Source organism: Colius striatus, chromosome 2, assembly GCF_028858725.1.
Source record: "Colius striatus isolate bColStr4 chromosome 2, bColStr4.1.hap1, whole genome shotgun sequence".
Taxonomy (NCBI): domain Eukaryota; kingdom Metazoa; phylum Chordata; class Aves; order Coliiformes; family Coliidae; genus Colius; species Colius striatus.
The window spans coordinates 59,553,852-59,568,773 of record NC_084760.1 but is presented as its reverse complement, the minus strand read 5'-3'; the positions used below and the strand labels follow the sequence as shown (position 1 = coordinate 59,568,773).

The window sequence follows — 14,922 nt, the reverse complement described above, 5'->3', positions numbered from 1 at the left end:
TTTTTTTAAATCACAGTAAGGGTATACATCACTTTCAGCTCAGGATTTCTAAAAAGACTTGGGAAAAAAAAGTGGTTAAAAAAACTCTTAAACCTTCTGTCATAACAGTCTAGCACTATTTGTGGTAGATAATTATATGATGATAATATCTCTTACGGGATTGTTGGGAAATAACTAGAAAATCACAACAAAACAGAAGATCCGTATTAGCTCTACGATTCTTGAACTTTTTGCCTCTGGCAAATTTCAATTCACATTGGTATTAGCAGACAGTACTGTACCACATTCAGACAGTGCTGGAATCAAACAAATTTCCATATAATTTACGGAGCTAACTGGGCTCTTCGAAGCAGCTAATTTAACTTAATGCATTTTTTATTCCTTGTATTATCAGTATTACACTTTCAATATTCATGTAAGAACATAGAACACATCAAGTCACAATTTGCATTAGAGCACAGCAGAAACAAAACATAATCTTCAAGTGACAAAACAATAACTCCATAATAAACTAAACTTAGGTCTCGCAAACAATCAAACCAGCTACAGAAGTGATCATTCTTTACTGTTCCATGGACAAAACCAGAATGATTAACAACCTGCAGGCAATATAATATATTTATTTTCTTTCTGCCAGCTTCACTTAAAAACACTAATTTTATAGGGACACAAGTTACATTGCGGGCAAGCTGTACTAGGAGCCAGAATAAACTTGTGACAATTAATTTCTGTCAATCATATATATCTTCACAGCAGTATATATGAAGAGCTGCCAACAATCTTCACACAGATCCTGGAAATAGCAGCCCAGTAGGAAAGAATTTCCAGTATTTTATCTAACAGCTGTTTCCCTACAACTATATATTCAAATTACTATCTACATAGAGCCTGTTTTGGATTAATATATGAAATGTATGACAGAAAATAAACTCAATTACACATTTCTGCAACTATGATTATTTACATTGTATTTGTACATCCCAGAAAGTACTATGAGGTCTCTCCTCCAAAATGCCAGACCTTCAGTAGGAGGTTTGGCCCTTACAGGTTCATCTGCTAACCTTTTGTAAAAACTGCATGCAAAGTAACCCATACTGCAGTTAACTCTTTAAGTGTACTCTGACATTAGGGGAATTATACATGTTACTTGGGGGAAAGGGGAGAATCCTCCCTCTGAAACAACTGTCTTGTCTACCTCATCAGTTCTAAAGAGTTAGCATGGATTCTTTTGTTCAATATTATTTAATATTCCAAAGTGCACTGCCCTGAAGGACATCTGTGTAGTAAGAAAGTTTCTATTTTTATTGGGTTACTTATATTAAATTCATTGAAATTTCACCTAATTAAGACATTCATAGAAACTAGTCAGTGAATTCATTTTCTTCCTACACATATCTGGCCTTTCCACTAATTTAATATGTAACTAAGCTAACTTTTGAAACACATTTGTACAATCAGAGTTACTTAATAAAAGATCTATTTTTTTTTTTTGACACAAGTATCAATACAAAAATTGAATTTGCTTTCATGAATTAAAAGGCATTCTGAAATCAGCAGAAATTCAGAAGTTACGGTTATGACAGTCTCTGCAAAATGTTAAAATAGTATATCCTGAAGTCATACCCATTAAGCATTTTCGGAGAACCACAGAATGGTCAAGAGTTGAAGGAGTACTATAAAGATCATCTATAGTCCAACTCCCCTGCAGAAGCAGGTTCACATGACCATGTGCAGGCAGGTATTGAAAACCTCCAGAAAAGGAGACTCCTCAACCTCCTGGGGCAGCCTGTGCCAGACCTCCCTCACAGTAAGGAAGTTTTTACTTAAGGGGAACTTCTTATGTTCCAGCTTTTGTCCATTACCCCTCATCCTATCACTAGACACTACAGAAAAAAGTGTTGCCCCATCTTCTTGACATTCACCTTTCAAATACTTGTGTTAACGAGGTCCCCCCTTAGTCTCCTCCAGGCTGAACAGCCCCAGTTCCCACAGCATTTCAACGTACGAAAAGATGTTCCAGTCCCCTGATCATCTTGGTGGCCCTGCGCTGAACTCTCTTCAGCAGTCCTCTGTCCCTCTTGAGCTGAGGAGACCAGAACTGGGCACAGGACTACAGATGAGGCCTCACCAGGGCAGAGTAGAGGTGGAGAAGAATCTCCCTCAACTTGCTGGCCACACTCTTCTAGACGCATCCCAGGATACCATTGGTCTTCTTGGCCACAAGGGCACATTGCTGGCTCATGTTTAGTTTATTATCAATCAGCACTCCCAGGTCTCTCTCTGCAGAGCTGCTCTCCAGCAGGTGAATCCCCATCCTGTACTGGTGCATGGGGTTGTTCCTCCCCAGGTGCTGGACTCTGCAGTTGCTCGTGTTGAACTTCATGAGATTCCTCTCTGCCCAACTCTCAATCATTTTACTCAAATGACTTTTCAGTCACTTCACTGTTTTCTTCTGGTAATGTTCAACTCCCTATCCCGTTTCAGAACTAAATCTAGAAGAAATAAACATCACTGTACAAGTCTAGAGACTGAACTACAGGCCTTAGGCCAAGAATGGTCCACTGGGTTGGCAAAAGTAAGTAGTGAAATAAGAAACATTTTTACTAAACAGCAGTGTTAGGTGAAAACAGTAATATGCAGCTGTAGTTCTAATATAAGCAAAGAATGCTCACCAGTGAGTATAGGTAGTTACGCTTTACAGGGAAAACATAGGTTTGCTTGTTTGCTAAATTTGACTGTGCTCTGAGTTTGTCTACTAGGAAGGACTGCAAAACTGAAAAAGAAAGATCGAAGTCTGATCTCGTCTTTACTTGCCTAATTCTGATCACAATCAGGTTCACTAGTCTAAAATGCGCAGAAAATCACTCATAACAAACACCTTTATTTCCCATAGTTGAAAGATACTTGTCTCTCCATGTCTAGTGACTTGAATTATTTTGTAGTTCTGAATTATAAACTCCTCAAAATCAAGTTACTGACAGTAACAGAAACTACTCATCTCCTTTCACAAGGTGTACTGAATGGGAATACAGTATATGAGTTATTTCCCTGTTTATAAAACAGCATACATAAAATATTCTGTCATCTTTAAAAGAAAGACAAACTCAGAGACAAGGATGAGGAAGCATATTATCCAAAGGACTGAGGAAATTCTCAGTAGATTGAATTTTTGAAATAAATATGGCATTATTTGACAAGTGAAGCCTCTCTGAAACTGTAAAAATTGTTCAATTTCTACCATGCTGAATATTACAAATATTTCTCTATTGAACACTGCTCAAAATAATAAAGCATTGCCCAATATCAGCATAAGCAATTTGTTAAGCTTCTATTCAACCTTTCTTTAAAAATAAGATAAAAATTGTTAAGCTTTTCCTAAAGGTACTTCAGAAGTTAAACTCATGAATGGCTAGAGAAAGCAATTTTTCCATTGTTTCTCTGTACTGGACTGAAAAGAAGTAGCGTGACAGCAGCAGTCTTTGCTACCCTGAAAAATGTCCTATATGGGTTATTGCACTACTAAAAAATGGTGTGACCTCGCATTCCTCAGAGTACAAAAGATAATTCATCAATACTGAAAAACTCTTTTAAAGAGTCTTTCCAAGGAATGGTTGGAATTGCTGGGATAGTTTTAAAGGACACGAATGAATTACAGACAATACTGTTCTCTGAGATTTTCTATTTAGTATCTGTAAACAACATAGTTTAAGGATAGACTCATAGACAGATAAACTCCACTCTGCACTGGTTTCATTTAGGTACTGACTGCTGTTTCTCAGCTGACACTTAAACTCCTTTAAATGTATATATTCCTACTGACTTCAACCATATCTTTGGATGCATTTTATCTGAAAACAGATCCACTGTTAAGACAGAATGGAGGGTTTTGGTCTTGAAGAGAATACATGGGTGCACATGCAGAGTAGCATGTACCTTACACACCTTTCACTAACTTCATAACTGCTGAAGGAAGGCAATAACTGGAATCCAACTGCATTATGTATAAGGTAAAATCTGCTCTTTCTTTGGGAGAAGGACGTCATTCCTCTGCCAGAGTAATGCCGTTGGATTCCAAGCTGCTTTAGTGTGAAAAGTTTTTTTGAACAGTTGTAAAACCATTCTGTGGCTTGTTAAGTGTTATACATATATATATATATGCACTTACACATGTGGCAGTGGTAGTTTACAGATAATTCACGGAGATAAGAGCTATATGCGTAACATATATGAAACACAAAAATTAAAGACTTCTCGGACCACGGAAGAGGAAAGAATGTCACTGTCTCTCTGTGCTCTGCTCACCATGAACACAAAGGAAAGAATCATGTAACTTTGCAAGTCGGGTAAGATGCATCATAACAGCTCTTAAGGATGGGAAGTATGAATATACAAATTAAACGAGGTACAAATATCAGCTAAGAAAGTACACAGTACTTGGATCAAAATAAGGTAGAATCGAGTCTCTATATCCAGCTACAAACCTGCACTACGTTTTTCACATGTATTGAATAAAAAGATATGAGAGAATGACACTATCTGTAATTCATTGGTATCCTTTTGAACTATGCTGAGAAATTCATTATGTAGCCTTTGCAGTTGTTAAAGATAACATTGACTAAATTAGCACCAACTTTACATTTGTGCACCATTCTCATCTACGTTGTCAAAAAGTCTTAAAACACTTAAACCAGATTGACAAGTTGTACCTGCTATTTCCGTAAGTATAGTTGTATGATCATTTTCTGCCAACTTCACAAATCCAACTTGATTTCTGAAGTGATCAATTCCTTGAAAAGACAAATCCACGATTTTTCCTTTCAGGAGATCTTCTACAAAATCCTTGCTGTCTGAAAGAGCACCAACTGCTCTGTCAAGAGTAAAGAAAATATCTATGTCAAAGTCAAATGTATTAATACTGTTTACATTGTTATTAATCATATTTTTTAAAATCTCACAGTTTTCTTTGTATCAATTTATTACCTACTCAGGTACTTCCGCACTACTTCCTATCAATGCAGTCAGTATTAGTACTACCACTATATGAAGGTAAACTCGTTCACACAACATGCTGTAAAAACACAGAAACAATAAGTCAGACTTAGCAGTAGGCAGAATTCCTCACAAGACTTTATCTCAGTCCTCAGGGTGACTACATATGAAGATGACAGTGTCTCTATTACTCTGTGCATAAAGGTGCTTATTCAGAAACACTTGGGTTTCCATTCTTAAATTTTCCATCTCCTGATAGCTCAACTGAACACTTTCAGATTCTGCTTCATTCACATTTACTACAGAGCGTTCCTGAATATTAAGAAGAGAGATTAGTGATATTATATATAGAGAAAGAAAACTATACGGAACTTACTATTAACCTCATTGAGAACTGTTATTAAAAGAAGTATTACATAAATTGATGCTTACTTTCTTTAAGAGATAAGCAGCACACACACATAACCTACACGTAGCTTAAGAAACAAGAGCAAGCCCGGTAACCTTTCAATAATTAACATACTTAGGCACATTAATTGCAAGCACAATTACAAAAAAAAATTATTTTTACTTGCATTTGAAGTGATTCACATGCTAAACAAAAACTATTTAAACATCCTTAGTGTCTTCTGTAAGATATCTCACATGCTCAGAGTTTTTAACTCTTTCAAGGAAACTGAATTTAACTTTTCACAAAACCCATGCTTTCCTTCCAAACACCAGATGGCAGCAACAGGCCAAAAACCTCCAGCAGGTTTGTGCTACTCTTTCTGACATAGCTGGATGAAAGCCATCACTGGTATTTCTAAAGTAGACTAAACTATATTCTTTAAGCCAATAAAATTACAAACAATTCTACACACGTTTCCATTGTGTTTGAAAAGATGGACTCTTGGTGAGAACTATGCCCTTCCTGACACTTACCTATCCTTTAATCACCACTAGGTAAGACTGTTCCTGTGTCTTCCATACGTACCGTACTTCAAGACTCTTCAAAAGCACCATCTAATATTGATTATACCTACCAGATTACTTCACAGGTAGTCACGTGTTGATTTATTTACCAGTATGAACCTGAAAATTGTTCTAGAACAAGTACAGATATTTCAAATACACTGTGCCAAAGGTTGAGGTGGGCTTTCAAGTAGTGAATCACGTACGTATCTGAAACCCATCTCTGGATTTTTTTGCATCCAAGAACTGTACATAGAGAGTCATGGTAAACTCTGTTCACCAGCTGAAAAAAGATTTACATTTCTATACTGTGGTGCATGCTGCAGAACTCACTGACCAGCTCTACTTTACCTGACAAGATCTATGAAAAGTCAATTCAACAATTCAGTATGTTTTCAGTTTAGCACTGTGTCACTTGTTCTTCTACATATACTCTTAAATACAACTAATATACAATAGTATTTATACAATATTTACACAAGTGTTATTTTCTTTTTATTCCATATTAAATAGAATTTATAATGTCAAACACTAGTTACACTCAGTGCAATTAACCCACAAGGATAACAAAAATGTCTACAAGCATTTTTCTCCAAAGTGAAGAAAGGAAATTAAAAATATAATTTAGCAGCATGTTCTAAGTGAATACAAACTAGTCCCTTCTGATTTTCTATATTGTTGAGAACAGCACTTAAATTTGAGTTACTTTCTTTTTAGAAATTTCTGAATTGTTAATTTTGATTACTTGTTACAGGAAGCAACTTTGCAATAAAAGACAAATGGAATCCTTTCAGCTGTCACATTTATAAGGAAAAGGTTAAAATCATGGACTCTTTGACAGATAATAAGCAAGAAGAACTTGACACTATAGTCTGGTACTGCAAGCATTTACTGTGAGGGCAGCTATCCTGATTACTAGCACCTGATCCCAGGACTATGCATTCAGTTAGCATGCACTAGAACTCCTCTGCTTGAAGGGAGTGGTAGAATGACTCTCTCTTGCTTGCTTTCTTTATGAAGATGTCACATTCTTGGTTTCATATAATCCTGTAAAATGAAATAGAAAGTGCACTCATGCAGCGTAGATCACAGGCAATCAGTCAGGAAATTCACATGGGAATTGCAGATCTGGATTCCCTTTCAAAGAGGGGCCTAGAATACAGATCTTCCATTTTCAGGGTGAAAGCTGTATGTACTAAAATACCATACTAAGGGCTTTGTGTTGAACTGAGTGTTATGTTTAGCACATTCTTATTACGTGTTTTGACTTCAAATAGCGTTCAACACATTTAATTTCTGTATAGACAGAGGCACTGTTGTGGAAGCACAGTAGGAAAACTGCAGATATCTAAGTAACTTAATGGATCCAAATGTAAGGATATGTGAATTCTCAGATGCAGTAGACTAGCTGCACTTTCTTTGAGGGATTATTCTCAACCTACACTACACATAGGTTTTTTGCCAGCCTGGATCTTTGTTTCTTTCTACTAATCTGGTATCAAAAATTGGTGAAGCAAAGAAAGGAAAATTCAATTTTTTACTCTTCAAGTTCTCCCAAAAGATTAAACAGAAAATCTCAATTATGGAAAAAAAAATATCCCATATAATAGAAAATGCAATCTAGAATACCTGAGGAAAGGTGAGCTAGATACCTGTAGGAGGCATCTGGCCAGGGAAAGGGTGAATCACTGGGGAAGCTGCTGATGACTACAGGACAGCTCCTGGGTGCCTAGATTGTGGAGTTCTGCTGAGAGAGGCAGAGAAGAACTCCATAAGCAAGTGCTTGGGTGGCAGCCAGACAGTGAGAGCTGAGAAGGAGATCAAAGAGCAGCAGAAGATATTGAATTTGAGAATATTTGTTTTGATATACACTTTAAGACTCTAAAAAAATATTCATGAGGAGGCATACTTGCCCTTGCAATATCCTCTTATATTCCCTTTTTTATAAGTTCCAACTTCAAACCCTTTAAAAAAAAAAAATCTTGCACACACAGCTGGTGGTTGTTCTATTGATGTTCAGGTGCTACCACAGTTTGCTCATCAACCAGGCCAGGATGAACCTAGTTTGTCTACTCCAGGAGACAAAAGGCACATGGGGAGGGAGTCCAGCAGATCTAGTATCCTTTGCTTTTTTATTCTCTGTTCCTGGCTGTTTCTTTTCCTTTAGATCAGAATGTCAGAAATGAGGATGCTGACATAATCACATCCTCACAGCAGAGGTGAAGAGTGTAGAGGCCTCAAGGATACAACACTCAGGGAAACAAGTGTGAAAAATAAGCTGGGCAATTGATTTAGATATGCCAATATCTCAGCATTTTCAAGTGTGTTAAATGTTTTTAGCCAAAATATTTCTACTTGTTAGAAGCACACCTGTCTTGGATTCTGACTTTCTTATGAGCAATCTGCACTTTAACAGCTGAACATTCTGGGCAGGAAAATTATTCAACACACACTTCAATATTAGACATATTATTTTGTAACTATATTACCATAAACAAAGCAATGTCTCACTGCACTTATTCATATTTGAACTAGATAACTGAGTGCACAGACCTCACGTCCAATAATACTGCAGAGAAAGCCAGTAAGAAATATACATGTGGCAGAGGGACCCTGAGAGAACTCATCTGGGGGAGATGAATCTGTAGGGCTGCTTTCACAGAATTAAAAAGGATCTGATAGATTTTGACTCGTTAGCAATTCACTACAAAATTGACACATAAGCAATGGAGGATTCCCAGATATTCATATCATGCCAGTAGGCTATTTATCAGCCTTTTACACAATACTCTTACACTTCCCAAAGCGTTTGCTATCTCAATTCTGCAAATATAATGTGTAAATATAGAGATATACATGCTATTGGGCACCACATCTAAACAGAAACTGTCAAGAAAGTCTGTGTGAAGCAGGATTCAAAGTATGTTTTGAATATGTTTCCATTTATTGTCAAAATGACAGCTAGAAAAATAAATTACTATTCTGAACAGTCATAAATTACAGCTGTATAGATAGACTTAAAAGTTTGAGTATCTTTGTAGTAACCATCGGACTTGTATGTTAAAGTAGGCTTTTCAGATGGTATTACAGCATGTGATAAACCGTTCAAAACACCAAAGAACTACATTTTTGTAAAGGAAGCAGTCATTTCTAACACTTACATGTAGGATGTCATTGTATAACACATATGCTTTTCCACGACTTTCCTTTTTATATTATTAACAAAAACCATATATATCATTGAAAGAATACAGAATTTATACTTTTGATAAGACGTAATAGTCACCTTTTACTGCACTTAAATCTTGGTTATAATAATTTTATTCAAGGATATAAACCCTCTCATGTAACTGCATAAGGCATTGGCTTGGAGCTAATATTTATTTCATTAAAAGCTTTCAATGACCATTACTAATTTAGCTTACAACATTTGCTAAGCTATGAAATTCTTAAAATGCCTCTGTTAATCTGTTCAATGTCTCCTATATCAAAACATTGTTTTAAAATAATTTAGCAAACATGAGATTTGTGCATGCAAGTTGAGCACACGGTAATAAAAATGCAAGGGAAAAAAGCATACTTTGCTCAGAGCTCAGTGACATGATATATCATAAGTTCTGAAAATGGCTAATATTAATATTAGCATTTTACAAACAACATGAATTAAATGTTAGGTAACTTTAGTAATTCAGGGCTCTGTGTTGCAAAATATAAGGATCAGTTACTCTTTCTAGTCTTTTTATGAACTCTGCCAGCAAAAATACTTGTATATACTTAATTTAACACCAAATACCTACATGCTAATTTCCTCTTCATTGGATAAATGCATCACTAACATGGTGACATGCAAAGATCCAGAGCGAATCATTGCTTTGGAAAGCCTTTGATCCTTTTGTATTATTGCGTCTTGGACAGCCTGAATGCTGTCAGTAATCTGTAGTGAAGAAAGACACAAAAATAACAGTTAGCCAGTACAATTACTGTGTCCCATCATGCAAGTGAAAAAGAAAGCACATAAACCAAAATTAAATGTTTATGTAAAACCCATCCCAGCAGAAGAAAGTTTGATCCTCTGACAAAGCTGTGCTAACTGACCCAAGTAAACACAAAGCAGGTACGCATGGAGTGATTAATAAATCACTGAACATTCCCCATTCACACCTTAATAGGACTTTGCTTCCTTAAGTATGATAAATTCCTGAAGCAGATTAAGATCATCCACTTTTATACTGCCAAGTAATCCAAATAAAAGGCTTCTTCAAGGACTTGCTTCGCCTGATTTGCCAAGCTTGTATGTTACCATGTGCAGATAAATGTCTGGAAAAAGATCTTTGCAAATAAAAACCAGGAATTTTCAATAAATAATTTGTAGAGATATCCGATTTACAATTCTGATTATACTGTCCAATAGATAGATACAATTTACATACTCTCTTCAAATATACTTCAATGAATTTCCGTACCACGTGTATGTGGTTCTAACTTCATCAGCCTTTTTCTTTAAAATTACTTTAATCATGTTTTCTTCATTGAAAATTACTTGTATGGTTACATATGCTTTAGAAATGGCATAAAAAATGTTTACAGTGCTTTCCAGCATTTGTATTGTGGTAATTTAAAAAACCCAAAACCAAACCCGCAACAATTCTTGAATGTGTTAGTGGAAATTAAATCACATATCTTGTCCATCTGACAAAATGAGTTATTTCTTAAAGCATGATAAGCTAAGACATTATTGACCGATCAGCTTTGGTATATAAAGTCTAAAAGAAGCATGTAGAAAACTTCGATATGATTTTTTTTCCTGTTTGACACTCAGTGTTGAATGCTTCACAAATAAACTGTACATATTGACATGTATACATATATATACGTACATATTCTGTATAAATGAGACAACACCTACTAACTACAAGAAAATACACTTTAATAAAGAGATCTCTGCACTTCTCAAATCCTCTTAAGCAACACCTTACCAAAACAACAGGTTGTTTGAATTTTAGATAAAGTGATCGGGTTTTTTTGGAAAACCAGAATCGTAGAACACTTCGGGCTGTAAGGAACCTAGAATTCTGGTCACCTAGTTGCAATCCCCCTGCCACCGGCAGGGATATCTTCCACAAGAACAAGTGGCCTAAAGTCCCCTCCAGTCTGGCCTTGAACACTTCCATGGATGGGATATCCACAATCTGTCCAGGCAATCTGTTCCAATGACTCACCATCCTCATGGTGACAAACTTTTTCCTAACATCTAACCTAAACCTACCTGCTTCAGTTTAAAGCTATTAACCCTTGTCCTATCACTACATGCCCTTTTTACAAAAATCTGTCTCCAACTTTCTTGTAGGCCCGTTTTAGGTACTAGAAGGCTGCAATAAAGTCTCCCTGGAGCCTTCTCCAGGCCAAACAAGCCCAACTCTCTCAGCCTGTCTTCATAGGAGGATGGTCCAACCCTTTGATCATCTTGGTGGCCCTCCTCTGAACTTATTCCAACAGATCCATGACATTCTTATGCTGGGCAACCCAGAGATGAACACAGTACTCTATGAGGGATCTCACAAGAGTGGAGCAGAGGGGAAGAATCATGTCCGGGCACCTGCTGGCCACAGTGCTTTTGATACAGGATATGGCTGACTTTCTGGGATGCAAACGCAAATTGTAGGGTAATGTTGAACCAATAACAATGTCAACTGACAAGCCCAAGTCCTTCTCTGCTGGGCTGTTCTCAGTCTAGTCATCACTGAGCCTGTATTTGTGCTTGGGATTGCCCCAATCCATGTACAGGACCTTGCACTTGGCCTTGTTGAGCTTCATGAGGTTTGCACGGGCCCGCCTCTCAAGCTTATCAAGGTCCCTCTGGATGGCATCCGTCTGTCCATCATGTCAACTACATCACACAGTTTGGTGTCATTGGCAAGTTTGCTGAGGGTGCCACAGTCCTACTCTGTGTCTCTGACAAAGATGTTAAACAGCATTGGTCCCAGGACCGATCCCTGAGGAATGGCATTCGTTACTGCTCTCCACTTGGACGTTGAGTTGTTGACTGCAACTCTTTTGAGTGCAACCATTCAGCTGCTTTCCCCTTACTTACTGTTAATCTACAAACTGTCTAGTTAAAACAGCAACAGATCCAAAGTTAAATTACTATCTATAAGGAGAGCTAAAAATATTGCTGGGGGTTTCATTATTAAATAGGAATGTCTCCCTTACTCTAAATGAATGTCAAAATAAGTAATACTGTAACAGTACAGAGGGGAAACTTAAGCCACCTTTAGTCTAAATAACGCAAAAGCCCTAAGACTGACAAAATGAATAAAAGGATAACTATTTTTCCTCTAGACTTTTCCAGATAAGCAATTTAATTAAAAAAAAAACAAGTTACATGAAGTTACCTTTGAAAAGGTTGCTAATGTTCCTTTAAAAACACATTAAAAAAATTTCTCAAGCTCGAACACTGTTCTTCTTATAAAGACAAGCATGTTGACGTAAATGTGGTTTTACCAAATCAGTATAATAAAGAATATCACCTCTGGATTAGTAATTGGAAGAGAAACAAAATAATTTGGCTGACACTGTTTTTTCTTTTTCTTCTTTCTCTCACTGTCTTCTTCAATTTCCTTTCCAGTGGTCCTCTTTCTTTTCTTTTTTATCTTTATTTCAGAGGTTGCATGCACTGAAGAGGAAAAAAAAAAAATTACTTTCAGGATACTGAAAAATCAAAACAAAGATACATCTAATATCATGCCGACAGGAGCTGTACTTAATGGACAGGAGGATGTCTTCCCAGTCACATATCTGTCCATGCTATGAATGGTCTGACTGGGATCCTCCTCCAGCCTGAATTAACGTAGTCGTACAAGTAGAGTACCATACGTGAATTAACAGCCTACACTTTTTATAAAGGGGCTTATAAACTGCTAACATAAACATGCAGCTTCCAAACTACTTGTTTCATTGAGCAAACCCACACCTCCATGTAAGAAGCCCACAAATTGTCTACACTTGAACATGTATGTGACTTTGGAGAAAAATAGCCAATACTAACATTCAACAAATCCTACACATGCTGCATTTTGAAATACAAAACACAGTAATATATAAGATTATTACAGGAAAAGGTTGTATTAAGACTAGGATCAGACAACCTATAGTTCAAGGATCAAACCTAGCCCAGAAGAAAATTTAATCCAAGTCAGACCTACTCTGTACCTCCTCCTTTCCCCCAAACACCTTCCTACACAGCAAAAGAAAAGTGTGTGTTCTCAGTTCTTCCTTTGCACCGTAAGTTCTTCTTCTTCCAGCTTATTTCCTCGCAACTTTAGAGACCCTCTCCCACTGTATGGCCTGATATATAGCCATAAGATGACTAGGCTACAGATATCCACTGTCTGATTCGAGGTGCACTTCCAGCGCCATGCTGGTAACACACACTTTGGATGACAGCTCATAAAAGTCACCAAGTGAGAAGCATGTATACAGTAATGTGAATTGGCATACAAGATGTCTTTATTCTGTGACTCATTGCTGCAGTGGATCACAAAATGGTGAATTTTTAATATGCTCAAGTATTTGAAGGACTGACTACCAGTAAGAGTGCCTCTGAACTGGATCCTGTTCACAGAGAAGCACCATTCCATGTGCACAGTCCACTTGTGCATGCCAACAGGCCAGACCAAGAACTGACTGTGTGATGTGTCTATGCTTCCACTCTACTTCTGTTTAATATACTTACTAACAAATTCATCTTCAATATCTGTGTCGACAAATGGCATTTCTGCCATCAGAGATTCCACTGAATCAGCAGGACATGGTTCTTTTCTCTGCTGTGTCCTTTTCTTACTCTCTTTAAAGATTTTCTTCTGCTGTACATTTTCCAGCTCATCTGTAATGTATTTAAAATAACATCCTAGGTCTTAGTTTTTATATATAAACAGCTAGGAGGCATTACACACAATAGCAATTTTGAGACATTACACACAACAGGACACAAGCAATATACCAAATATACATTTCTCTAATTATCAGCAAATGAACGTTGACATACAATCCCCTTAAAAATGCTGCTCTTCTTCTTTGTCAACATATCAGCAAAAATACTTCAACGCTTTATGTGGAATAGCAAAAAAGTTACTTCAGCCTTCTGTGTTTAATAACTTATAGTCTTGTTGGTTCTAAGTAAATGCAATTACATGACAAAAATAGGCTATACTTTTAACCTAGCATTAAAATATGAAGTCTTCAGACATCATGTAAAGTTCACTTTAGCTAACAGTAACGGCATATTAAATTCAGCACAGACAAAAATTGGCGACCCAATTTAATTCCAGTGTAAATTGTACATAAGGGGCGAAGGAGCAGGAAGGGAATCCTATCATTCCACATATAACAAAGAGTTCTCAGCTGACTGTATCATTCAGGAATGAGGTAATTATTCTATTCCTACATCTCCCATACAGTATAGCACGTTATAGACGACAATGATCTGAACTTCTTGTTTTAAAAACTGACTTTTAGTATACAAGCTAAAGAAGAAATCAATTTAAATCAAAACTCATATCCACGTTAAAGATATACATGGAATTCCATCTCAGAGTAATACTACGATATAATGATCTCCACTAACAATTTTTTTAAATGTCGTTTTCCGAAAAGATACTAACTAAATGTAATTGCCTTATGTCTGCCTCATGTTTCTGCATCAGTAACCTTGTAATATTGGCATATTAATTTGTATCTTAAAATATTAAAAAGTTACGCCTTCTCTAACAGCAAAAAATGTGCACATAACCAGGCATCCAGCAATAGTCTTTTGGAGAACTCCACAATAGGATTACTGTAGTGGAAGAAGCCTCATGTCAGAATTGCAGTTTATCCCAGGATAGCTCACTACTACAGACAACACATTTTCAAAGCTCCCCTTGTGACCAGTGAAGATAGCCCAAAGCTGGCCCAAGGGGAAAATTTGGCAGCAAAAGCATG

The 14,922-nt window shown here is 36.7% G+C and overlaps 1 protein-coding gene across 6 annotated transcripts in view; it reads right to left on the bottom strand.

Moving 5' to 3' along the window:
* The window catches only part of AKAP7 (A-kinase anchoring protein 7), a 111,934-nt gene that overhangs the window by 66,350 nt on the left and 30,662 nt on the right, over window positions 1–14,922 (bottom strand). For all 6 annotated transcript variants that reach the window (XR_009818225.1, XM_061990691.1, XM_061990694.1 and 3 more), the window contains 4 exons: window positions 13,676–13,825; window positions 12,471–12,616; window positions 9,741–9,877; window positions 4,707–4,867 (listed from right to left, as the gene is read on the bottom strand). Coding sequence is in view for 5 of the 6 variants with exons in the window: in XM_061990691.1 (XP_061846675.1) it covers window positions 4,707–4,867; window positions 9,741–9,877; window positions 12,471–12,616; window positions 13,676–13,825 (594 nt within the window). In the remaining variant the exon portion in view is untranslated. The remainder of the gene's footprint in view (window positions 1–4,706; window positions 4,868–9,740; window positions 9,878–12,470; window positions 12,617–13,675; window positions 13,826–14,922) is intronic.